General features: G+C 45.0%; 1 protein-coding gene across 1 annotated transcript in view; it reads right to left on the bottom strand.

Moving 5' to 3' along the window:
* Positions 1-24,665, bottom strand: part of LOC116837279 (solute carrier family 9 member C1-like) — a 330,899-nt gene that overhangs the window by 231,367 nt on the left and 74,867 nt on the right. The window contains exons 9-10 of the mRNA XM_032801556.2: positions 24,030-24,201; positions 19,168-19,249 (exon numbers count right to left, since the gene is read on the bottom strand). Of these exons, the coding sequence (XP_032657447.2) occupies positions 19,168-19,249; positions 24,030-24,201 (254 nt within the window). The remainder of the gene's footprint in view (positions 1-19,167; positions 19,250-24,029; positions 24,202-24,665) is intronic.

Genomic DNA, 24,665 nt, shown 5'->3' with positions numbered 1-24,665 from the left:
GCCAGGCCAGGGCCAGGACAGGAGGAGTGAAACTTCTGCGTGAGTCAGCTGAGGGGGGTGAGGGGAGCCGGGCCAAGCTGGTGGGGGGGAGGAGCGGAACTTAAAGTGACAGTGCGCTCAATGTCTCTCACACTTCCCTCACACACACACACACACTCTCTGACACACAGACTGGCTCTCACACCCACATACACTCTGTCTCTCATGAGTCACAGTCCCCCAATACAGATTGTCGCACACACACAGAGTCTCATACTCCCCAACACACACTGTCACACAGTCCCCCAACACACAGTCACACACACACACAGGCTCTCTCTTGGTCTCTCATGCACAGGTTCTCTCTCTCTCTCTCTCACACAGTCTTGCATGCGTGTGCGTACACGTACACACACATACACACACACACACACACACCCCCCTTGTATTACTGTTAAAAGCAACAAAGCATCCTGTGGCACCTTATAGACTAACAGATGTATTGGAACATAAGCTTTCACTGCATCTGACGAAGTGGGTATTCACCCACAAAAGCTTATGCTCCAATACATCTATCAGTCTATAAGGTGCCACAGGATTTTTTGTTACTTTTTACAGATCTAGAGTAACATGGCTACCCCTCTGATACTTGTACTACTGTTGTTATTACTGCTTGGTACTTCCTGTCAAAATGCTCAAGGTGAGCCAGGAGTGGCTAAGGGCTGAAGGAGGGCCATGAGCTCTGGCAAGATGCAGCCTCCATGTGATAATACAAAGCCTGCCTTCAGCCACTGCCACAGTGTCTGCTGTGTACAAAGCTTGGTATGTGTCAGCAATGGCAGGGGGAGTTCTTGGGGTCCATGGATGGGGATGGTGGCTGTGCCCCCCCAACACACTGGGGTCAGCAGTGTCGGCTGGGGGCCGCCTTCAGTGGAGCATAGAGGCACCAGTTTACTAATATTACATAGGGTCCCATAAATCCTAAGGATGGCCCTGAAGAGATCTATATGCTTTTAGTCTTTATCATATGGGATAGCCTTATATGGTGCTACTTGTTGTATTCATTTACAGCATCAACACCTAAGGAGTTAGTGACAAGATGAGAAAATAAAAAATTTTGAACTTGTAGCTAGAATGTATTATTTTTTGTCTGCCCTTTTAGCTACTGGAAGAAGTGGCAAGGTCTGAGAAATTGTCTTTGCAGGTTCTAATAATGCTTTGCTTATAGGAAGGGATACTCTGTGCTGAAGATGGTCTTCAAAAAACGTCCAGCAACTTGTGCTGAGTATCTTGGACTTCTTCTAATGGATTTCAAGAGTGTCTGCCACTTTTTTCATCTAATCCTGAAACCATTTAAAGGCATTTACCACAACTGGATGTGCCATAACAGTTTCATTCAGGGCAGTGGTTCTCAAATTTATTTGATCATGCCCCCACTCCTTTGTGTCTGTGGTAGTTTATGCCCCACCACACTGCATCAAAGCAAATGGATTAATGTGCAGATGGAAATGACTTCATATAACACTATGCAAGCTTAACAGAAATACATCAAAATGTACAGTGCCATCTGAGACCTGATATGTCTGAAGGAATCAGCTTTGCCAGTTATTCATTGCTGTGGGTAAAATGTTTGCAGTGTTTTTTTCCCTAAAACTTCACACCTCTTTCCAATACATTCTGCACTCCTCCAAGAGGGCCCATACACCTCCCAGTTCAAGAACCTCTGATTTAGGGGCAAGAAGGAACTATTCATCTGTGGGGTAGCCTCTTCCTCTGCTCTCCTTTCTTGCTTCTCCAACATCTCGTTCTGAGGTGCAGAGTGCTGTAGGAGAATGGAGAGTGTTGACTCTGGAGTTCCCTATAAGCACTGGGTACCTTAGAGAACTGTTGGTGGTGAACAGCCCAAAGGTTCCAATATGATCAGGGGTGGAGAGAAAGGAACCAGGACTGATCATACCAAGAAGGGTGTTGAGCAGGTCAAGGCCACCCAAGCCTTGAAGTATCCCTTGAAGGAACACATTCAGGAGATGTAGTCTAGGGTAGGGCAACCATAAAAGCTCTGATCAGAAATCTGAGTCTGAAAGCCCTAATCTACATAGTCTGATGGAGGAACATATAGAGGAGGAGTAATTGTTTGCCTCACCATACACAAAGGTACTGCAGAATCGAGTGGTACTGGCAACCGGTGAGGGTGACCCTAAGCGTATATCCCTGCCAGAGGGCAAGGGGTTCACTGGTACCAGGTAGTGAGTTTCAGATGACCTGACTAGTTAGACATACCCCAATTCACTTGTGTCATAATCTGTATCTAATAGAGGTCATGTAAGGTATCACTGGAAAACCAACAACACACTGATTATTAATATTCTTGTGTGAAATATGTACAATAAATGCCCAAAGGATTGTACAAATGTGAAGACGACATAGACTACAATATGTTTGAACCAGACAAGTCTGGGAAGTGAGTAAACAGTTTTTTTCCAGACAAAGGAAAGGCCAACATCTCCATCCAGGTGCAATCACAGATAACTGGCAATCACAGTCAAGGAGCCATACAGCGGCATACCAGAGACTTCAGGATAGATCGATTTTCATTGTAGAAAGCACCAGCAGGAAAGAAACCAGCCCCGAGCCTTCTCAGATTCAATGGCACCTTTTCTCATAGGAGAGGGCTGAACTTTGAAAAGAATACATTTCACAAGTTCACTAAACTATAAAAAGAGAGGGGCAAAGAACCGCAAGTTATCTTTCACCCATGAAGACAAAAGAACTGCGAACCTTGGACTTTGTGGGAGATTCTGACCAAGGGTGTGGTCAGCCATCTTGCAGGAAGAAGGTGTGGTAAGAATCCTACCTTGAATGAAGACTGTAGTTTTGATAAGTCTTAGGCACTAGAAATCTTTTTCACTTTTATTTGTTTGTAACTATTTCTGACTTTATCTCTTACACTTGAATTCACTTAAACACTCTCTTTTTTCATTAAATAATATTTTTACTTTTATTCTAAATCAAACAAGTTCTGTGTTTGATCTTAAGTGATTAACAACTCTAGTTTAAAGCAACAAGCTGCTGTGCTTTTGTCACTTCAAAGGAGCAACAAATCTTATTACTCTTCTGAATGTTCAGGAGAGGGCTGGATATTTCAGGGGAAATATGTGGAGAATGTTTTGGGGAAATTCAGGACTGAGGGTTGTTGGGGTCACTTGGTTAGCAGTAACCAAGGCTGGCAGAGACCAGAGTGTGTCTGTGGTGAAACAAGCAGTCCGCTGAAGTCAGAGTCACTGAACTAGGGCTGCTCAACACACAGACACTCAGTGAATGCTTGTGTGCTGGCTGGGATCATCGAGTCAGAGAGCTACAGCAGAAGAGCATTTTAAAGCACTCAAGGTTATGTGACACACAACCTCTCATTGGTCAGTGTTGAACGCCAAAACACGACAGCAAGGTACTGGAGATAGCAGAGGGTGTGGTATGGGGTGGTCTGGCATAGCCTTGAATTAGAGGACTGCCAGCAATAATACTCAGCCAGCCAGTCCACTGAGACTGGAAGGGGAAAACTATAATGACCAGAAGGCCAAGCCACAAAGAGGAAGCAACTGAGTCCAGAGAGAGAGCGAGAGACTGACCACAAGGTGAGCAACCAATGGAGGAAGCACCAAATAGATCAAGAGCTAATCCCAAGATGTGCAACAAGGAGGCACCCTAGCAGTGAGCAGGAAACCCTGTGACAGTGCTATATTCTGTTTACATAGGGCAAATGTCATCAGATTGTGATCACTGGTACCTAGGAGACTGGTAATTTTTATCTCAGGGATTATCTCTTTGCCCATCAGAATGGACTCCAACAGTGAGCTATCACATGATGGGTACAGGACTGTCTATGTTAATAAACCATCGTCTATTATTTTTAGAAACTGCAAGAAAGTTTTATTACTGGCTACATAAAATATTTAACCAATGTCCCCCAGGTTAAAGTCATCCATGATAAAAAACAGTTACTAATCTTCTGTAACTGTTGTTCTTGGAGATGCGTTGTACATGTCCATGCTGATGTAGGAGTGTGCGCACCCTGAGTGCAGTCGCTGGAAAATTTTCCCCTAATTGTATCTGTTGGATTAGCTCTAGCACCCTCTGGTGATGCACACTTATAGTGCCAGTATAAAGAACCCTGTTGACCCCAGCCCCCCTCAGTTCCTTCTTCTGACCAACTCCGATAAAAGGGGAGGAGGGGCAGCTCTTAAAATGGATATGTGCAACACATTTTGAAGAACAACAAGTGCAGAAGTTTAGCAACCATTTTTCTTCTTCGAGTGTTTGCACGTCCTTTCCGATGTAAGTGAATCCCAAGCCGTCGTATAGGAGGTGAGCAAAGAATTCATGGATGTGCTGACTGAGTCCACTTGGCCAAAGCTGGAATCGTCCCTGGCCTGTTGGGTGAAGTGTACCAAGAAGGTGTGCTCCAATGAGCAAGTTGCTGCCCTGCAGATGTGCCCTGCACTAGGATAGCAGCCAAGGAAGCTTATGATCTCATGGAATGAGTAGTTAGGTCAGTTGGAGGCAGAACTAACCTCCCTTTAACCTGACCTTCCTGATCATAGCATGTGCGAATGCATGATGTGATCCAGGACAAAATTCTCTGAGTGGTGATAGGAAGGCCCTTCATCCTCTCAGCTACCGCTATGAACAGCTGAGTAGATTTATGGACCGGCTTGGTCCTTTCTATGTAGAACACTAGGGTCCAACTGACATCTAAAGAGTGGAGACATAGCTCCTCCCTATTAGCATGTGGTTTTGGGAAGAAAACTGGTAGGAAGATTGCTTAACTGCAACAGAACTGTGAAACCATCTTCAGGAAGAAAGCAGGGTGCAGAAGCAACTGCACCTTATCCTTAAAGAAAATCATATACGAGGGCTCTGAGGTGAGGGCTTGAATCTCCAAAATCTTTTTTGGCTGAAGTGATGGCCATTCAAAAGGTCATCTTCCAGGAAAGGTGTATTAATGAGGACGTGGCTAGCAGCTTGAATGGGGACCCACTAACTTGTTCTGAACTCTCAGCAGGTGACAAGCCTTGAGGCAGAATGCACTGTGCAGAACTCCCACAGCTAAACTGCCTCCTGGCAAAGGGGGAGTGCGTGCACAGCTGTAATGTTATCTGTAAGAACCAACACATCCTTGCCCATAATGTGAGGCAGGAATGCCTGACAGGCCAGCTGAACTGCCCTGAACTCTCTGACAATGTGGAGAGAGAGCTCTTCTGGAGACCAGAGGCCTTTGAGTCCTGAAGGCCCCAAGTAGGCTCCCTAGTCCAGTTCCAACGCATCTGTCATAAACAGATAGGTAAGGGTTAATGTCTATTTCACCTGCAAAGGGGTAACCAAACACCTGACCAGAAGACCAATCAGGAAACCAGATTTTTCAAAGCTCAGGGAGGGAATTTCTGGGTGTGTGTCTTTGTCTCTCTGTTGCTCTCGGCTCTGAGAGTGAACTGTCTCTCTCCAAGCTTTCTAATCTTCTGTTTCCAAGTGTAAGTACAAAGGTAGAAGACAATAGGTTTTTATTCTGTTGTTGTTTGTTTTTACATGTGTGTAGTTGCTGGAATGTTTTAAATTGTATTTCTTTTGGATAATGGTTTATTCATTTTCTTTAGCCAAATACCCTGTATATTGTCAGTTTGATACAGAGATAATTTTATGTCTTTTCTTCTTTTTATATAAAGCTTTCTTTTTAAGACCTGTTGGATTTTTCCTAGTTAAAAACTCACCAGGATTGGTGGGAGGAAGGAACAGGAGGAAGGGAAAATCTCTTTGTGTCAGAGTGTGCAAAGCTTACCTTTGCAAGGCTTTGACTGAGGGTGAAAGAAACTTGTCTCTCTGTTTTGCAATTCAAGGAATTGAAATAGGGTGATGTCCAGGGCCATCAGTGAGGCGAAGCCTGGGAGGAAATAAAGAGGAGACAAGGGGAGGGGGTTATTTCCCTTTGTTGTAGACTCAGGGCATCTGAGTCTTGGGGTCTCCCAGGGAAGGTTTTGGGGAGACCAGAGTGCACCAGACACTGGAATCTGGCTGGTGGCAGCGCTATCAGATCTAAGCTGGTAATTAAGTTGGAGGTTTCATGCTAGCATCTTATTTTCTGAACTCTAAGGTTCAGATATGAGTAGGAAAGCTATGATAGCATCCAAGACCAGGGACATCGATGGCTGGGGCCGTGAAAAGGGAACTCCCGCACAAATTATATGCTGGTCTAGCACCAATCCAGGGAAGCGGGGACTCAGGGAGGTACAGTGAGAACCGGAGTCTAAATGGTGACAGCTTGGCAAGAACACCATGACCAGCTACTCCTGAAGAGGTCTAGGTGCAGTCGTGCATGTTTCACCACATAAGTGCAAGAATCTATGTGGCCCAGGAGTCTTAGACAGCTCCATGTTGTTGAAACTGAGTGGACCTTGAGAGACCTTACCAGGGCCATGATGGGCTCAAACTGGCCTCCTGGGAGAAAGGCTCTGGCCTGAGTGGAGTTGAGTACTGGTCTGATGAACTCTATCCTACGTAGTGGGATGAAGGTAGACTTCTGAATGTTTATTAGTAAGCCTAAGGCCTGGAAAATCAACTGGATGAGGTGGAAGTTGGACGCCACTTGAACCCTGGACTGGCCTCTAGACTACCCAGTTGTCAAGATATGGGAAGCTCTGTACTCCCCATTTCCTCAGGAAGGCCACCACTATCGCTATACATTTGGTGAAGACCCATGAAGCAGACGACAAGCCAAATGGAAGTACTGCAAACTGGTAGTGTGTATGGTTGAAGACAAATCTGAGGAACCGTCTGTGTCCTCAGAAAATCGATATGTGGAAATAGTCATCCTTTAAATTGAGGGTGGTATACCAGTCCCCAGGATCCAGAGAGGGAATGATGGAAGTCAGGGACACCACACAGAACTTTAAGTTCTTGAGGTAGTGCAGGTCTAGAATAGGGCCAAGACCACCTTGGGCTTTCAGAATTAGGAAGTAATGGGAGTAGAACCCTTCTCATCTCCAGATTTGTGAAATCTCTTCCATGGCTCTCACTTGAAGGAGACACTCCGGATCATCTAGCCAGTGGTGGCATACTGCTCTCAGAGATCACTGAATAGGAGCGTAAGAGGGAACCCTGGGCTTGGGTCATGTCAGGGTAGGAGTGCCTCAGAGAGTAGCACAGGTGGCTCTGAGGGTGAGAGGAGAACTCCCCTTCCATCTCTGAAGAGAAAGAGTCCCGTGCTGTCTGCCCAAAGATGGTACCTTTGGTGCCGGAGTCATCAGGACCTCCCGGGTTGTTGGACCGGCTGTTGCAGTGCTGAGTTTGAGGTGTAGCCTGACTTAGGTCTCACTCTGTCCCAGTCCCCATGCCTGATCATCTTCAGCACTGGGGAATGACCCCTCTCAGATGGCTGCATCTTGTGCTTCTTCTTGGGCACCAGCAATGGGGAATGGTGCAGAGACTCTCACACAGTGAGAGGAGCACTCTGCACCAATGCCGAGGTACTCAGTGCCAAATCAGAAAAACTCAGTTCCAAAGTGAGTCTTAGTGCTGCTTCCATAAGAATGACCTTCAGTCTTGCCTCTTGGTCCTTTTTTGTGTGAGATTTGAAGCTCTTGCAGATATGGCAGTGATCTCTTATGTAAGTCTCTCCCATGGCCTTGAGACAACTTGAGTCCAGGTCCCTCAAGGGCACTGGCTTGCTACAGGCTTTGAAACCCAGTGACAGAGGCATGCCCCGCCATTGAGAAATGAACCTACTTCACTAACTGATGGAGAAAACTCCAAACATTTACTAACTAAATTAAAAAAAAAAAAAGCATACAACCAAATCAACTATATACACTGCAAAAAGAGTGGAAAAACCACTGGGAAAAGCTTGCTGAAGCAAAGAGAACAATTTCAATGCCCTGTCACAGACAGTAAAAAGATACTGAGGGGGTACAGGGTTGGCAGGGCCCTTTATCTTGGCAATATGAGTGCATGACACCAAAGCACACTAGAGCTGACCCAACAGATACCACTAAGGGAAAAATTTCTGGCAACTCTGCTCAGGGTGTGCACACACCTACATTGGAATGGACATGTGCAAGCACTCGAAGAACAATTTTTCTTTCTACACATTACAGACAGATATTTAAGGAGGAGTTTGTCCTGTTCTCTAGTGAGATTAAGTGATCTGTAAGAGATACCCATCAGTACCCCAACTTTAGTTTTACTAGTTAGAACTTTAATACATAAGCACTCAAGGTCCTATGATTCTGAATCATCTATGACTCTAACAGGTAATGGTGTCTGATGTTGAGTGCCATTCCCTTTTTCTCATTCTCTCCTTACAGAACAGGTTGTAAGTATCAATTTTAATGTTGCCGTTATTAGAGCCATCCCATCAAGTTTCAGTAATACCAAACATGTCATTTTTTCTCATGAATATCTTCAATTCTTCTTGTTTATTGTATAGGCACCAAGCATTAGCACATAAACAATTAAAAATCTGTTCCTTACATGCACCTTAGTGCTTGGATATATTAAAATTCTTGATGCCTTGAGGTTGGGTTTTCTTATTTGGGTGTTTGTGTCATGATTGCCCCATTATCACTCTCTCCTTCTATGGGTAGTTTAAAGCCCTCCTGACAATCCTAGCTATTCCTATCATGCAGGAAATTGGTACTATAATGCTGATGAGGAGGCCATAAGAATCATACTACCCCCTCTCCACAGTATCTGCTATGAAGTTCCACAAAACTCCCCCCCCCACACACACAGCCTTGACCCCTATAAATTACCTATTCAGCCAGTTATTCAGTTTGGCAGTGCTAAGAGCTACATAGTTATGCAATCTTCATACCAAATTAGAGCATTACCTGCGGTATAATTCCATTTTTAACACCATCAGATCAGCATAAAGTGCTCTGCAAGAGAAATGGAATTCTGCAGTAACCCATAGTCTTCATTATTAGAAATGTTTGTGTAGTGTGACTGCTGATTTATTTTATAATACTGCACAATGCCTTAAAGCTAAGGGTATTAATAAAGTCTTGAGCCAGAGAAATAATTTTGTTTTTTCTTTCCTGTATCTGCCAACACTATGAAAGTGCCTTTTCTTCAAACTATCTCCTTGTTAACCCATGCGGTGCCACCAATTTGGCTGGGGAGGCAGAGGCTTGATTGGGGAGGAATGACTGGGAAGGAGAGAGATCAATAAGCCATGATAGGGCTGTGTGGAGCAGTACACAATAAGCTTAAGTGATGGTGGTGTGTTTACTTTTTTAAAAAGAATGGGGCCGGTGAAGAGTTTGTACACTCTCCCGCATGGCCATTATTTTGAGTAACTGGTAGAGTTGGGGGGTTAAAACACAGGAGGCAGGCAGCGGGTAGACCAACATCTGGCAGCACCCTGATTACACCTGGAACTAAGTTGTTTAAATCCCCCCATAAAGTTGTAATATAATATATCATACAATACTTACTGGAAGTTGCACCCTCCACTGGTTGGATTTCTACTGGTGATCCAAGTGCAACCTCTAGCTGTGTCTTGGACAGCTCCTTGGTCTCTGGAGCAGCATCTGTCTCTTGGGCCACTGAGTCAATATCCAGTACTTCATTAACAATCTCCTGGTTTGCATCCTGTCTGACATCAGTGGAGGTGTACTCAGTGGTATCTATACAATTCAGTGATTGTTTGGTGGGATATCTCACAAATATATGGTTCACTCATTGTAGCAGCTTACAAGCTCTCTCAGTGGTCCTACTATTGTCCTTCACAGTCTTATAACAAGTGCTGGAGTCCTAAAAAAAGAAGGGCTGGAATCCACTTCCAGTGCTATCAGTCATAAGTAACAGTACTGGAAGACATTTCTGGCATGCTGGAATGGTGTTCTGGGGCATTCTGGCATGACTTGAGGTCTGCTTATAATCCAGTTGGAGTACCTTCCCTTAATGCAGCACTTGTTTGGGTCCTGGTGGTGACCTACTCCATTTGTTTGGATAGCTGCTTGTATATTTGTGCATTGCAGTGGCTAGAATTCAGAGCGGTCTGTACATGTGCCTCTCCCCAAAGGGCAATTAAGTCCTGGCCCTCAGCATAGGACTATACTGACACGAGGCATGACTGCTTAATAATCAGGAGTATGACACAAGTATGTGAATTCCATGAACTGGAAATGCAAAGGACAGCACCTGGATGTGCACCAGCACTTAAAAAGAGAGGTGACATCCAGTCAGGATGACCCTGGAACAGTAGAGGGCACACAAGTAAACAGAAAGGCTGATCCAGGTAGCTGGAATACCTCTGTGGGATACCAGTAGGAGGACTTATAAGATCACAACAGTGGCTTGTGATGGGGATGCATTCACACACACTTCTTTGCAGATAAGCTCATCCCACAACTCAGCAAACCTGCTTCCAAAGTGGGTTCAATTACATGAAATATCTCAAGTTAAACTGCAACAAATTTCAAGTGTAGAAAGCTCAAATCCAGACTTCTCCCTATTGCACCACGATGCTTTCTTCAATGCAACTGTTGGAATTATCTCCCTCTTCTTGTGCATGAAACTAACGCCCTAAAATACTTCTGCAAAGTCTTCCAACAATAATCATTACAAAATTTATCAACATGAAGCTTCTACCACTGACTGCTATATTATTTATGTTTCAACTGTTTAGCCGCTACCCGATCTAGACTCAGATCAGGGCTTGTTTGGTGATCTTAAGGAAGTGATCTTAAGAGGTCATTTAGTCAATCTCCTTGCCCTAACACACTGAGGCAAGATTAAGTATATGGTGACAATGCCTAACAAATGTTTATCTAACCTATTACTTAAAACCTTCAATGATGGGGAGTCTACAACCTCCCTGGGTAACCTGTTCCAGTGCTTAGCTATCCTTATAGTTAGAATGTTTTTCCTAACATCCAACCTGAATTTCCCTTGCTTCAGATTAATCTGATTACTACTTGTCCTATCCTTAGTGGACAAGGAAAACAATTGATCTCTATCCTCTTGTAGGTACTGCTGCCCTGTCAGTTATTCTCCATTTTGTATTTGTGTACTTAATCTTTCCTTGCTAAGTGTAGTACTCTGTATTTATCTTTACTGAATTTCATTTTATTGATTTCGCATCAATTTTATCATTTATCATTTTGAATTCTAATCCTGTCTTCCAAAGTGCTTGCAAACCCTCCCAGCTTGATATCCTCCACAAATTTTAAAAGTGTACTCTCCTCCAAGTTTTTAATTAAAATATTGAACAGTACCGGATCCAGGACAGAACCCTGTGGGAACCTACCAGATACGTCCTTCTAATTTGACAGCAAACCATTGATAACTCTACTCAAATACTGTTTTCCAATCACTGTGCACCCATCTTACAGTAATTTCAGCATTCCATATTCCCCTAGTTTACTTATAAGAATGTCACGTGAGACTGGATCAAAAGCCTTACCAAAGACAGGATATAGCACGCATGTATCTTAGATGTTTATACAACATTAATACTTGGTCCTGCCATGAGTGCAGGGGACTGGACTTGATGACCCCTTGAGGTCTCTTCCAGTCCTATGATACTATGATTAAGCACGTTGTCAGTACTCAATACAAAGTGGTTGCTTTGTCAAAATTTTTACTGTTATATAAAACTGTAAAAATATGTTTTTAATTAACTCTTCCCATGTAAGCAATAGCTTCCCTCAGTGGTTATCAAAAAAGAGAAGGCTAACTTTACAGATCAATAACCGCTGTGGCTCTTAAGTTGGTCACACTGTTTTTCATGACCACTCATCATCTACACTAGCCACTAAAAACAGGGACTTGACTGGGTTTTCAAAAACAGTCTTTAAACACAAATTGCTATAGCCTCCTTTGTAAAGTAAGTCTTTCTTCTCAAATGTATATTACTTAATACATCTGATCTCTTTTCAAAATTCTGCTGTAGAATGGTGAAGAGGAGATATACAAGAGAAAATTACTTCCTGGACAATGTGGCCTGGTCTACACTACGATTTTAAGTCGAATTTAGCAGTGTTACCTCAGTTTAAGCCTGGACCAATCCACACAACGAAGCCCCTTTTTTTAACCTTAAGGGCTCTTTAAATCAATTTCTTTACTCCACCTCCAATGAGGGGATTAGTGCTGAAATCGGCCTTAGCAGGTCGAATTTGGGTAGTGTGAAAGCAATTCAATGGTATTGGCCTCTAGGAGCCCATTGTGCTCCATTGTGACTGCTCTGGACAGCGCTCTCAACTCAGATGCACTGGCCAGGTAGACAGGAAAAGGTCCGTGAACTTTTGAATTTCATTTCCTGTTTGCCCAGCGTGGAGAGCACAGGCAACCATGATGGAGTCCCAGGATTGCAAAAGAGCTCCAGCATGGACTGAACAGGAGGTAGGGGATCTGCTCGCCATACGGGGAGACGAATCCATGCTAGCTGAACTCCATTGCAGTAAACAAAATGCCAAAACATTAGAAAAAGTCTGAAAGGGCAGGAAGGACAGAGGCCATAACAGGGACACTCAGCAGAGCCGCATGAAAATTAAGGAGCTAAGGCAAGCCTACCGCAAAACCAGGGAGGCAAACAGAAGGTCCGGGGCAATGGAGAATCATGCAACATGGAAGCAGGTTTTGTGGACGAAGAAGATGCATCCGACGAAGTAGGTATTCACCCACGAAAGCTCATGCTCCAATGTCTGTTAGTCTATAAGGTGCCACAGGACTCTTTGCTGCTTTTACAGATTGAACATAGCTCACAGCAAGGAAGCGGAGAAACTGGTTTCCCCAACAGCCAAGATACATTTTTCACCCTGGATCTGGAGCCAGTAGCCCCCGAACTCACCCAAGGTGGGCTCCCAGACCCTGTAGGCAGAGAAGGGACCTCTGGTGAGTGTACCTTTGTAAATATTACACATAGTTTAAAATCAAGCGTGTTTAATGATCAATCTGCCCTGGCATTCGCAGACAATACAGCTACTGGAAAAGTCTGTTAACGTGTATGGGGATGGAGCAGAAATCCTCCAGAAGGCTCTCCTGGATGTACTCCCAAAGCCTTTGCAAAAGGTTTCTGCGGAGAGGAGCTGCCTTATTCCATCCACTATGGTAGGACACTTTACCACGCCAGGCCAGTAACACGTAGTCTGGAATCATTGTATAACAAAGCATGGCAGCGTATGGTCCCGGTGTTTGCTGGCTTTCAGACAACATCCATTCCTTATCTCTCTGTGTTATTCTCAGGAGAGTGATATCATTCATGGTCACCTGGTTGAAATAGGGTGCTTTCATTAAGGGGACATTCAGAGATGCCCGTTCCGACTCGGGCTGTGGCTGAACAGAAATGTTCCCTGTGGTTAGCCATGCGGTGGGGGAAGGGGAGAAGTGATCATCCCAGAGAATTGCGTGGTGGGCGGGCTGGGTTTGTGCTGCACACTAACCCGCAAACTGCAACCCCTCCTTTTAAATTGCAAACCCATTTTAAATGGCCAACCCAACAGCCGCTTGGTATAGGAAATGAGGGCACTGCTGTTTGAAACCATTCCCACATGTTACAGAGGTTAAAGAAGCCAAAAGACTGTGGCTTACCATGGCTGCCTGCAAGCTAAATTCTGTTGCCTGGCACTGCATGAGTGATCTCTCACACCACACCGGCAGGCCTTCAATATAAGAGGCAAAATGTGACTTTGTAACGAAAGCACATGTGCTGTGTAATGTGAACAGCAAGGTTTAATGAGAAAGAGTGATCCTATTGTTCTCTAAAATGTGTCTTTTTCACTATGAATCTCCCTTTTCCCCCACCAGCTGCAAAAGTTTCTCCTTCGCAGAGGCTAGCGAAGATTAGAAGGCGAAAAAAACACACTCGGGATGAGAGGTTCTCAGAGCTACTGCTGTCCTCCCACACTGACAGAGCACACCAGAATGCATAGAGGCAGACAATGTCAGAGTGCAGGAAAGCACAACAGGAACGTGAGGAGAGGTGGCGGGCTGAAGAGGATAGGTGGTGTCAGATTGCTGACAGAAGGCAAGAGTTGATGCTCCGACTGCTGGAGCATCAAACTGATATGCTCCAGCATATGGTTGAGCTGCAGGAAAGGCAGCAGGAGCACAGACCGCCACTACAGGCCCTGTGTAACCAACAGCCCTCCTCCCCAAGTTCCATAGCCTCCTCACCCAGACGCCCAAGAACGTGGTGAGGCGGCCTCCAGCCACTCCACACCAGAGGATTGCCCAAGCAACAGAAGGCTGGCCTACAATAAGTTTTAAAGTTTTTAAGTTTTAAAGTGTGGTGTAGCCTTGTCCTTCCCTTCTCCCCCACCCCACCCCTCCTGGGCTACCTTGGCAGTTATCCCCCTATTTGTGTGACGAATTAATAAAGAATGCATGAATGTGAAGCAACAATGGACTTTGTTGCCTCTGCAAGCAGTGATCGAAGGGGAAGGGGAGGGTGTTTAGCTCACAGGGAAGTGGAGTGAACCAGGGGGTAGGGCGGTGCGGGGGTCATCAAGGAGAAACAAACAGAACTTTCACACTGTAGCCTGGCCAGTCATAAAACTGATTTTCAAAGCTTCTCTGATGCACAGCACGTCCTGATGTGCTCTTCTAACTGCCCTGGTGTCTGGCTGCACGTAACCAGCAGCCAGGCGATTAGCCTCAACCTCCCACCCCACCATAAACTCTCCCCCTTACTCTCACAGATATTGTGGAGTGCACAGCAAGCAGTAATAACAAAGGGAATATTGGTTTCGCTGAGGTCTATCAAAGTCAGTAAACTGTGCCAGCATGCTTTTAAACATCCAAATGCACATTCTACCACCATTCTGCACTTGCTCAGCCTATAGCTGAACAGCTCTTGACTACTGTCCAGGCTGCCTGTGTATGGCTTCATGAGCCATGGCATTAAGGGATAGGCTGGGTCCCTGTAGTGCGACTCGGCCACAGTTTGTTCTTCAGCGGGGCTGTGGTGTATCCCACCACCTCGCTCTAGTTCGCCGGCCGGTGGCTCTGCTGTTGTGGGGAATAACACACACTCAGTTATCGGGGTTCAGACCCTGGGCGGGGCTGAGTCAGTAATCCAAAACAGGCCCAGGCCCTAGGTCAGGGCAGGACAACAAATACTGAGTCAGAATGCTCAGACCGTCGGGCAGGGCTGAGCAGTAATAGTAGTCTTAAACCCGGCCTGAGGTGAGGGCGGGGCAACAAACAATGAGTCAGAATGCTCAGGCCCTCCCACTCCACTGCGTCCTAACCCGGTGCCCTAGCAGCGGCAGAGACTCACTGCTGTCAGTGGGGATCCTGGCTGCAACACACTGACATAGGCTCTGGCAGTGTTGCAGCCAGACTGGGGTTGGCTGCCCCCAGGCTACTTCCACACTCCCCCTCGTAGGGTACCTGAGTTGTCGCAGCGTCACCAGCGGTCTCAAACACCATCGGTTCCTCTAGGTAAGTAGCCAATGGTAGGCTCAGCTGCTCCTCGGGGTAGCTGGCAAGAGGCAGGCTCGGCTCTTCCTCGAGGTAGCTGGCAAGAGGCAGGCTCAGTCCTTCCTCGGGGTAGCTGGAGCGGGGTGGTCCCGGCCAGTCCTCCTTGGGGTAGTTGGCACAGGGCAGGCTCGGCCAGTCCTTCTAGGGGTAGTTGGCACAGGGCAGGCTCGGCCAGTCCTTCTAGGGGTAGCGAGCGCAGGGCAGGCTCAGCTGGCCAGGTGTGAGTTCCGGCTGGCAGCGGCCGCAGACGTCTGGCCCCTGCGGTGGTTCGGCCTTGAATGAGCTCTGCAGGTGAGCTTTTATACTTCCGGGTCTGCGCTGTGACTTCTGAGGGGCGGGCGCAGGCCACCCAGTGGCTCCGCCCACGGTGGTGGTAGGGGAGGTTCATCCCTCAGCAGGGCTGTGGGGTATCCCACCGCCTCGCTATAGTCCCCAAGGCTAACTATAGGCATTTCAACATCCCCAACAGTTATTTTCTGGACTGGGAAGAAAGTCCCTTCCTGCAGCTTTTGAAACAGACCTGAAGACGCAAGCATCATGTATCTTTCCCGGCCATCCCATGTTGGTGTTGGTGAAACGTCCCTTCTGATCCACCAGTGCTTGCAGCACCACTGAAAATACCTCTTGCGGTTTATGTACTTACTGGCTTGGTGCTCCAGTGCCAAGATAGGGATATGGGTTCCATCTATCGTCCCATCACACTTAGGGAATCCCATTGCAGCAAAGCCATCCAATATGACCTGCACATTTCCCAGAGTCACTACCCTTGATATCAGCAGATCTTTTATTGTGTGGGTCTTTCTTATTTGTGGGCTTACTTGGATCACAGCAGACCCACAGCAGACCCCCCTGCTCCAAATGATGCTGACTGACCAGTAGCTGTCTGGCGTTGCAAGCTTCCAAAGGGCTATCGCCACTCACTTCTCAACTGTGAGGGCTGCTCTCATCTTGGTATTCTGATGCTTCAGGGCAGGGAAAGCAGTCACAAAGTTCCATGAAGTGCCTTATGCATGCAAATGTTTCGCAGTCACTGGGAATCGTCCGAGACCTGCAAACACTATGCAGTCCCACCAGTCTGTGCTTGTTTCCGGCCCAGATCGCTTCCACAGTGTCACGGAGTCCCGGGCGATGCTCTGGAACTGCTCCCCACTAAGCCAGTCAGGACTTTGGGGAGCCTCCTCTCCTTGGAGCAGACTTGTTCAGGGCAAGAAGCTCACACGTCTTCACTCCTGGGTCTCTCCTTGAGATTCAGCATCCTCTGCCCCTCCGTGTGCTTCCCACAGAGAGCCCACCCAGGCGGGTCCTGGGGAAGCCACAGGGTTCTGCACCCCCACTTGCACTCAGACGTGACTCTTAGCCAGTAAAACAGAGGTTTATTCGATGACAGGAACAGGACTAAAACAGAGCTTGTAGATACAGCGAACCAGACCCTCGGCCGGTCCATTCTGGGGGCAGTGAGCCAGACCCCTAGGTCTGCACTTCACTCTTCGTCCCAGCAAGCTCCAGACTAACCACCCTCCAGCCCCTCTTCTGCTCAGCTCCTTTCCTGATCCCTTTGTCTCCAACACCTTCAGATGGCACTTTGCAGAGGAGGGGCCCAGGCCATCAGTTGCTAGGAGACAGAGTGCCAGGCATTTAGGTGCACTGGCCCTTTGCTCTGCAGCAATCACACACCCTTATCCCACCACCTAGATACTTAAGAACTGCACAGGGAACACTGAGGCACCAACACAGTATTCAGAGCAAACATTAAGAACAGTCCCAGTTCGTCACACACAGCATGAACCTGCCCCATTAACACCATGATGTGCACATTGCCGGGGCCTATACTTTGCGAGAAGTCTGTGTCCGTGTCCTCATCACTCTCGTCACCACCTTGCTGTTGCCTTCTCGCCTGGTTTTGCTTTGGCAGGTTCTGGTTCTGCATATACTCCAGGATAATGCGTGTGCTGTTTACAGTGCTCATAATTGCCGCAGTGATCTGAGTGGGCTCTATGATCCCAGTGCTATGGCGTCTGGGCTCAAAAAAGGCGCAAAACGATTGTTTGCTCTGATGGAGGGAGGGGTGACTGATGACATGGCTTATAGGGAATTACAGTCCACAAAGGGGGTGGCTTTGCATCAAGAAGAAACACAAACAACGGTCACACAGAATGGCCCCCTCAAGGATCAAACTCAAAACCCTGGGTTTAGCAGGCTGTTGATTTCACGGAGAGAGGGAGGGAGGGAGGAAGCAAATGAATACAAAACAAATCCGTCTATCTTTTACATCTTTAGAGTGGCAACAGACAGTGCAGTTCGACTGGTAGCCATCGTCAACTCCTGGGTGCTTGGCAGAAGATGGGAATGACCTGGCTGAGTCACTCCCATGTCTGCCCAGGCGCCCCTGACTGACCTCACTGAGGTCGGTTAAAAGAGCACCCAGAAGTATGATGACGATGGCTACCAGTCATAACACACTATCAGCTGCCAAAAGGCAATGAGCTGCTGCTGTGTAGCAATGCAGTCCCATGTCTGCCAGCACTCAGGAGACGTACGGTGACCGTGAGCTGAGTGGCCTCTATGCTTGCCGTGGAATGGTGTCTGCTCAAGTAACCCAGGAAAAAAGGCGCAAAATGATTGTCTGCCATTGCTTTCACGGAGGGAGGGAGAGGGAGGCCTGACGACATGTACCCAGAACCACCCACGACACTGTTTTTGCCCTATCAGGCATTGGAATTTCAACCCAGAATCCCAATGGGCAGCGGAGACTGTGGGAACTGTGGGATAGCTCCTCACAGCTACCCACAGTGCAACGGTCCAGAAGTTGACACTAGCCTCAATACTGTGGACACAGTCCACTGACTTAATGCACTTAGAGCACTTAGTGTTGGGACACACACAATCGACTGCATAAAAACAATTTCTAAAAAAACAACTTCTATAAATTTGACCTAATTTCATAGTGTAGACATACCCTGTGCGTACTTTGCTGTAGTTTTCCTTACCTCCCCATCCAACTTCCAATCCTGCTGCCCGTTTGGGATGGAGGACTCCAGATATTTAACTGTGGAAGTTTCTGGGCTAAACTAGAAGCTGCTGTACTGGTGATTTTATAATCACATTTGTCCATGGGTTGTTTTGTTTGTTTATTTTGTTTGTAGTCTTCTTCGTCTTTAGTGAGTGGACACAACATTATCTACCAGGAATTCTGTTATGTGACAGGGAAATCTTTGACTAACAATTTATCACTAAATAATTTTGGGTATTTTCACGCCTGGACAAAACATGGAGTGCAGATATGTACAAAATTTTGTTAAAGAGAGTTCATTAAATATAATAAGCTTTAAAAACATTGATTTGAGGCTGTATTTTATCTTATTTAAACAAGATTTTGATAAATCAATTAGCTCTCAGATAACTGAATTTTAAATGTCTGTACAAAGGGGTATTGTAAAAATGGTACTGAAGCTATAGTGAACTCAATTTTGATAACTCTTATATCATGCCTTGTTTTGTGATTTTATATATTTTACTATTTTGTGTTAATTGTCCAATTAATATATCCATGTAGAAAGAACTGTAAAAAGTAATAAAATTACACTAGTGCATTCAATCTAATATCTACCAAATAGGCTAGAACTGAACAAAGCAGATTTTATAAATTAACTGAACATCAAAGATGTTATTTTTAATATTTTTCTTCCCTCCCCAATATCAATGGGTGTGTTTTACCCAATGTTGTAACCAGCTTTTTCACTGTGGTAGAATTAATCATCAAAGTCATTAATGATGCTGTTCCTGCATGCAGTAATATCTAAAACAGAAAAACAAAGAGAGCATGTCACCACTTCAAATCAGTGTTATCATTAACAGTATAAAGCAAAATAATGTGCATTTTAAACAGTGAGGTACTCTACATCTTTTCCATAAACAATGCCTTTGCTGACATCTTCTTCAACAGTGCAACACAACTGTGTATCTTCAAATTGTGGATGTTTTTATTTATTCATAATTTTGCTAAATTTAACCATATGTTCTTCACGGCTGCCAGAATGTCCAAATAAGTAAAATTAAGTTAAAAATAATTCCTTTTTATAATACTACTTTAAGTATTTAATAATGATTTTCATTAGTGAATCTCAAAGCACTTCACTTCTCAATGTATTTATCCTCACAACACCCTATGAATTAAGGAAGTATTATCATCCCTGTTGCACGGAGGGACTTGTCCAAAGTTACAGAGGAAGTCTGTGGTGGAGCAGGAATCAAATCCAGATCTCCCAAGCCCCAGGTAGTGCCCTAACCACTGGACCATACTACCTTTCTTTTGTATAGTTCTTTTTTTCCCCATTCTACCAAGAGGAAGAAAGTATGAAGAGATAACATTATAACCCCACTAGCAGGAAACAAGATTGTAAGATTGGTATATAAAAACACCAGTGCAGCCATTTCTTTCTAGTAATACTATTCAAGAGCAAAAGACAAGGAACAATCAGGTACGTCAAAAAAACCCTCCCTCATCCCCACCCCTCAAATTAAAACAACAACAAAAAACCCCCACCCACGCTCTCAAGTAGCACCCAGGACCAAGGAGGTGTAGGAGGGGACAAGACTACAGCAAAAGGAATTACAAACAAGTAAGTTGCCTTTGTTACACATTCCTCTTCTCCCATCTTACTAATAGAGAGAAACAGAATGAACATATGATAGATGTAGTGAGCAGACCATCAGAGATTACCTTAAAATGTTACTTGTAGCTTACTTTACTTGGTGCATGTAAGCACATTCTGACCAATAGAAATGTTCTCTGAGGAGGAGAAATCTAGCTGGCAGTGACATATTGCAATCTGTAGATACCCAAATAGCAACTGTGCAGATGCCTTTAAGCCTCCAAGGCACAGAAGAGTGGCACTACCTGAACTTGAGGATCAAGGACTTAGCAGGGCTGCCCAGAGGGGGGGGGTGGCAAGTGGGGCAATTTGCCCCAGGCCCCGCAGGGGCCCTCACAAGAGTTTTTTGGGGCCCCTGGAGCAGGGTCCTTCACTCGCTCCGGGGGCCCCAGAAAACTCTTGCGGTCCTTCTGCCCCCGCCGCCAAATTACCGCAGAAGCGGGACCCACCGCCGAAGTGCTGGATCTTCTGCGGTAATTGGCAGTGGGGGACCTCCGCCACGGGTCTTCGGGCACTTCGGTGGCGGGTCCCGGAGCGGAAGGACCCCCTGCTGCCAAATTACCACCAAAGCAGGGGCCCCCTGCCACCGAAGACCCCAGGCCCCCTGAATCCTCTGGGCAGCCCTGGGACCTAGCATGTCCTAACCAGTATCTTCGTGGCTGCTTTTTCTCATTGTCACCCTTGAAACAACAAAAAAACTGGTTTTATCTCATTAAAACAGTAAATACAGGCGAGAGAAAACCTCAAAGCCCTTTTCACACAGAAGGAATATTTTTTTGCTGAGAGAAGTCAAAGTCCAGGTACAAAGTGAAGCGAATAATGTTTAATCCATGTGGAACTCAGGATTCACTCCAGAAAAACTTGTCAGGATCCAAAAAGTGACCAAGACCCATTGAAATCCTGGGTGAAATCCTGACCCACTACATCCACATGTCTCCATGGCAGTCATCCCTATCTTGAAAGAACTGAAGAGATGGACAGATAACTAGGAAGCAGTGTTCCTTAACCCTCAGAATGGAAATGAATGTCTCTACAAATGCCAGCTTTAGAGAAAGCAATTCAATTTTTTATCAGAAGAGAGCCTATTAAACTTGTAAAGCAAAGGACAAATCCTATTGAAGGTGCATTGGTCAGTGCAAGTGCCCTTTAAAATTTAAAGAACAGAACAAATATTTCAAATACATCTGAGAACATATTTCTTTCCTGGTGATAGGTCCACAGATATCAGATACATCTAAAGCATGGATTTGTAGGGTGTTAACTTTCTTGGAAAGCTTCTAGCAAGAAATTCAAAACGATCTGAAGCAACATTTCATGTAATCTGAACATACAAGTGGATGCAGCACACAATCACAAAACCAGTAAAACAAAACTCCAAAACCACTGTTAGAAATGGAGTCAGGAGATTGGATTGATAGGTGTCCAACCCCAGTTTGCACAGTTTATTAGGCAAATCAATCAACCCTGGTGCCGCAGTGAGAGGATACAATATAGATACTGTCCCCTATGGCACCAAGATTGGTCTGAGTTCCTGATCAGTGGGATGTAGTGTGTTGATTTCAGTCTGCGAGTGTCTGATGGTTCTGCCTCAATTTACATATTGGCAAGATGGCAGATATGGGGGATACGGCACTGAGGTGGGAACTTCTTTGGCTCCCTTTAACTCTGGTGATTCTCATTCTCCCCAGTCCTGGAGGGATAGCCTCTGCAAACTGACTTAGTGTGCATCAGTCATGGCCTTAATTTCAGAGATATCCTCTGACATTTTCCTAAGCAGAATCTGCTCTTCAGATATCTGCTTTAGCATTTTATAGACTTGATCAAGGGTCCAGGCAGAGGGACCTCCTCTCCAAGTGGTGTCATGCTGCCCTACATAGAGCTGTCAGAGAGCCTCTGCTTCCTTGTAGTTTGGGGCGAAGGATGGTGGGAGAGTAAGGGAGGAAAGGGTGTTCCAAAAACAGACCCATCTGCTACTAAGATGTTAAAGAGCAGGATGAACCATCTTGAGATAAAAGCTGTGGCCTTAGAATAATAGCAGAGGTCAGTGAATTTTAGTGGAGCTGAGCAGGAGCACCAGATCTAGACAGCTATTTTCCCTGCTGGCTCCTAGATGTCCTCATCTCTCATCTCTTAAGAAAGCCTCTCAGACATATGTAAACCATTGTCCCATTGCCTAAAATCATATTTAGCCAACAAGGCATCATAATTGGCCTACAAAACTGCAAGAAAGCAGATAAATAAACCTTCCTCCCACAAAGCTCCATCTTCTTAGCTCTTTTATCTCTTGGAGAACAACTAGAAAGCCCAGGCAACTTCAATTTTTCATGAGCCATTTTTAAAAACAGCAATCCAGGTACCAGATGTATAAAAAAGTATTCAAATGCCTTCAGAGGAACTTGGTACCCAAGATCTGCCCTCTAAGATACAGCCAAGACAAGGCAGCAAGAGTCCGCCACAAGTTTTTAGCAAGTTTAAGGATGTCTTCGTTAACAGGCATGGCTAATTGATCCTGGGATATCAGGTACAAAAAAGTCAAACAATTAATGATTTCTCTACTAGACAATTCCAAAGGAATGTCTAGTATGTCCATCATCCTTTTAAGGAGGTCCTGAAGTAATCTACAGTTAACACATTTGATGGTGTCACAGCCTCATCAGGTGACACTGAGGATATGGATGAAGGGGTAGGTTGGTCCACATATTCCTCCACAAGGCCTTGCTGCTCATTCTGAGATTCCTGGTGATGCAGGTTCTTAGAGTTCCTGACAGGATAACAGAGTGTCTCCAGCAGGATTCCTAGAAAGCAACAATTTCCCCCTGCAATTTGATTCAGCTAACTAAGGAGCTGATGGGAAAAGGTGAGGGTCAAATGGCCACATTTGTGCCCCATAAGATAAGGCATATGGTGCCATAAAAGGATAGGATCCGTGGAACTAGACCTCTATAAAGCATGAAATCTGAAGTGAGAAGAATTTCCACCGAGGTTGCCTAGATGAAGGCAAAAACATCCTTGAAGAAGAACTCCTACTACCATGCAGAGCTGAGGATACAGATGAATAAAATTCCTCTAAAGGAAGAGCAGATCTCTGAGGTACAGAAACAGAGAGAGTTTCAGATCTTACATGGGAGTAAGCAATGATACCATCAATGCTGGAAGCAGAGATTTTCATTTTTGATATCTTAAATTCTGGGAATATAGGACAAAATTTTCAAAGTGAATACTTAAAGTCAGGCTCCTAACTCCAGAGATAACTAAATAACTGGCCTGATTTTCAGAGTGCCTAAATATGGATTTAGGACCCAACTTCAGGCATGCTTTTTTTTTTTTTTAATCTTAGCCATAAGCACTTGTAACAAACACAGTTCCAGATAACAGCATCCCTAGCAGAAAATGGATTAGTTCACAAAGGCTCACATGATGCACCTGAATCCACATAAGGTTCTAAGAGGGACAGCTAACTGTAGTAAAAATATTTCTGTGCTAATTACATAAGTATAGTGAAAGTGTTGATGAAACAATATTGACCCATTGTATAGTATGTGAAAATTCAGATTATATACAAGCATTAAACAAACTAAACTGCAATGCATCTTTAAATACAAAAAGTAGCATCTACATGCATATTTCTATTATGAATCAAAACTAGTCAGACCAGATTTTCAAAGTTAGGTACTCATAATTGCATGAATAGATTTGAATGTGCTAATTTTATGTAACTAAATAATCTGTGTGTACTTGTGCTGGTTATTTTATGCAAGGATTACTCATATGCAAATATATTTGGCTCATTTACTTTGAAAAATCTGGTCCTGAATGTCCTTATAGTTCTTTTGTCACTTATTCCAACAAAATGTATCTAGTACAAATTATGAAAAACTTTTGAAAAAAAAATGTAGATAGCCCTTTAAATTTTTTTTTTTTTACCATGTTCTTCATTGCTGCAGTACCCGGATCTTTTGATTGGCTAATCCCAAGAGCCATATTCAAAGTAAAAGTAGCCCTCATTCCACTCCAGACAATGACAGCTCCCCAGCGCCAGTTAAATCCATAACCAAGACGGCTCAGAAGAGGGCTCAAGAACAAAACAACTAGGCCTCTGTGTAAATAAAAGAATAAGATAATGAGCAAAAATATCGATGCTCAGAGATAGAGACATAGAGCTGGGTGTTATCAGCATACTGAAAGCATTGCAGTCCAAACCTTTATACAAACCCTCCAACAATTCCATGCACAAGTTGAACAGGAGGGAAGATAAAATGGAACACTAAAGAACTTCAAATAGTGTTTAGTAGGAGGAGCTATGATCCCACACCATCCAATGGGACCATTAAGCTGGGAAAGAAGAGCCACCCAAAAGCAACAGCATCCACTTTTGATGCAGTGTGCAAGTGAATCAATATTACCTCATTAACTATGGTATTGAAGGTTGCTGATGTAAGCAGTCAGAATGAACTCTACCCTGACATCTGGTGGTGAGCTGTGGAAAAGGACTTCAGGGCTGATCTCGTTTGCATGGACATACCCACCCTGCCTAGCATGAAGGGACTGCTTGCCCAAATG

Source organism: Chelonoidis abingdonii, chromosome 4 (genome assembly GCF_003597395.2).
Source record: "Chelonoidis abingdonii isolate Lonesome George chromosome 4, CheloAbing_2.0, whole genome shotgun sequence".
NCBI lineage: Eukaryota > Metazoa > Chordata > Testudines > Testudinidae > Chelonoidis > Chelonoidis abingdonii.
The sequence above is the reverse complement of the archived record's forward strand: the minus strand, read 5'-3'. Positions and strand labels throughout refer to the sequence as shown.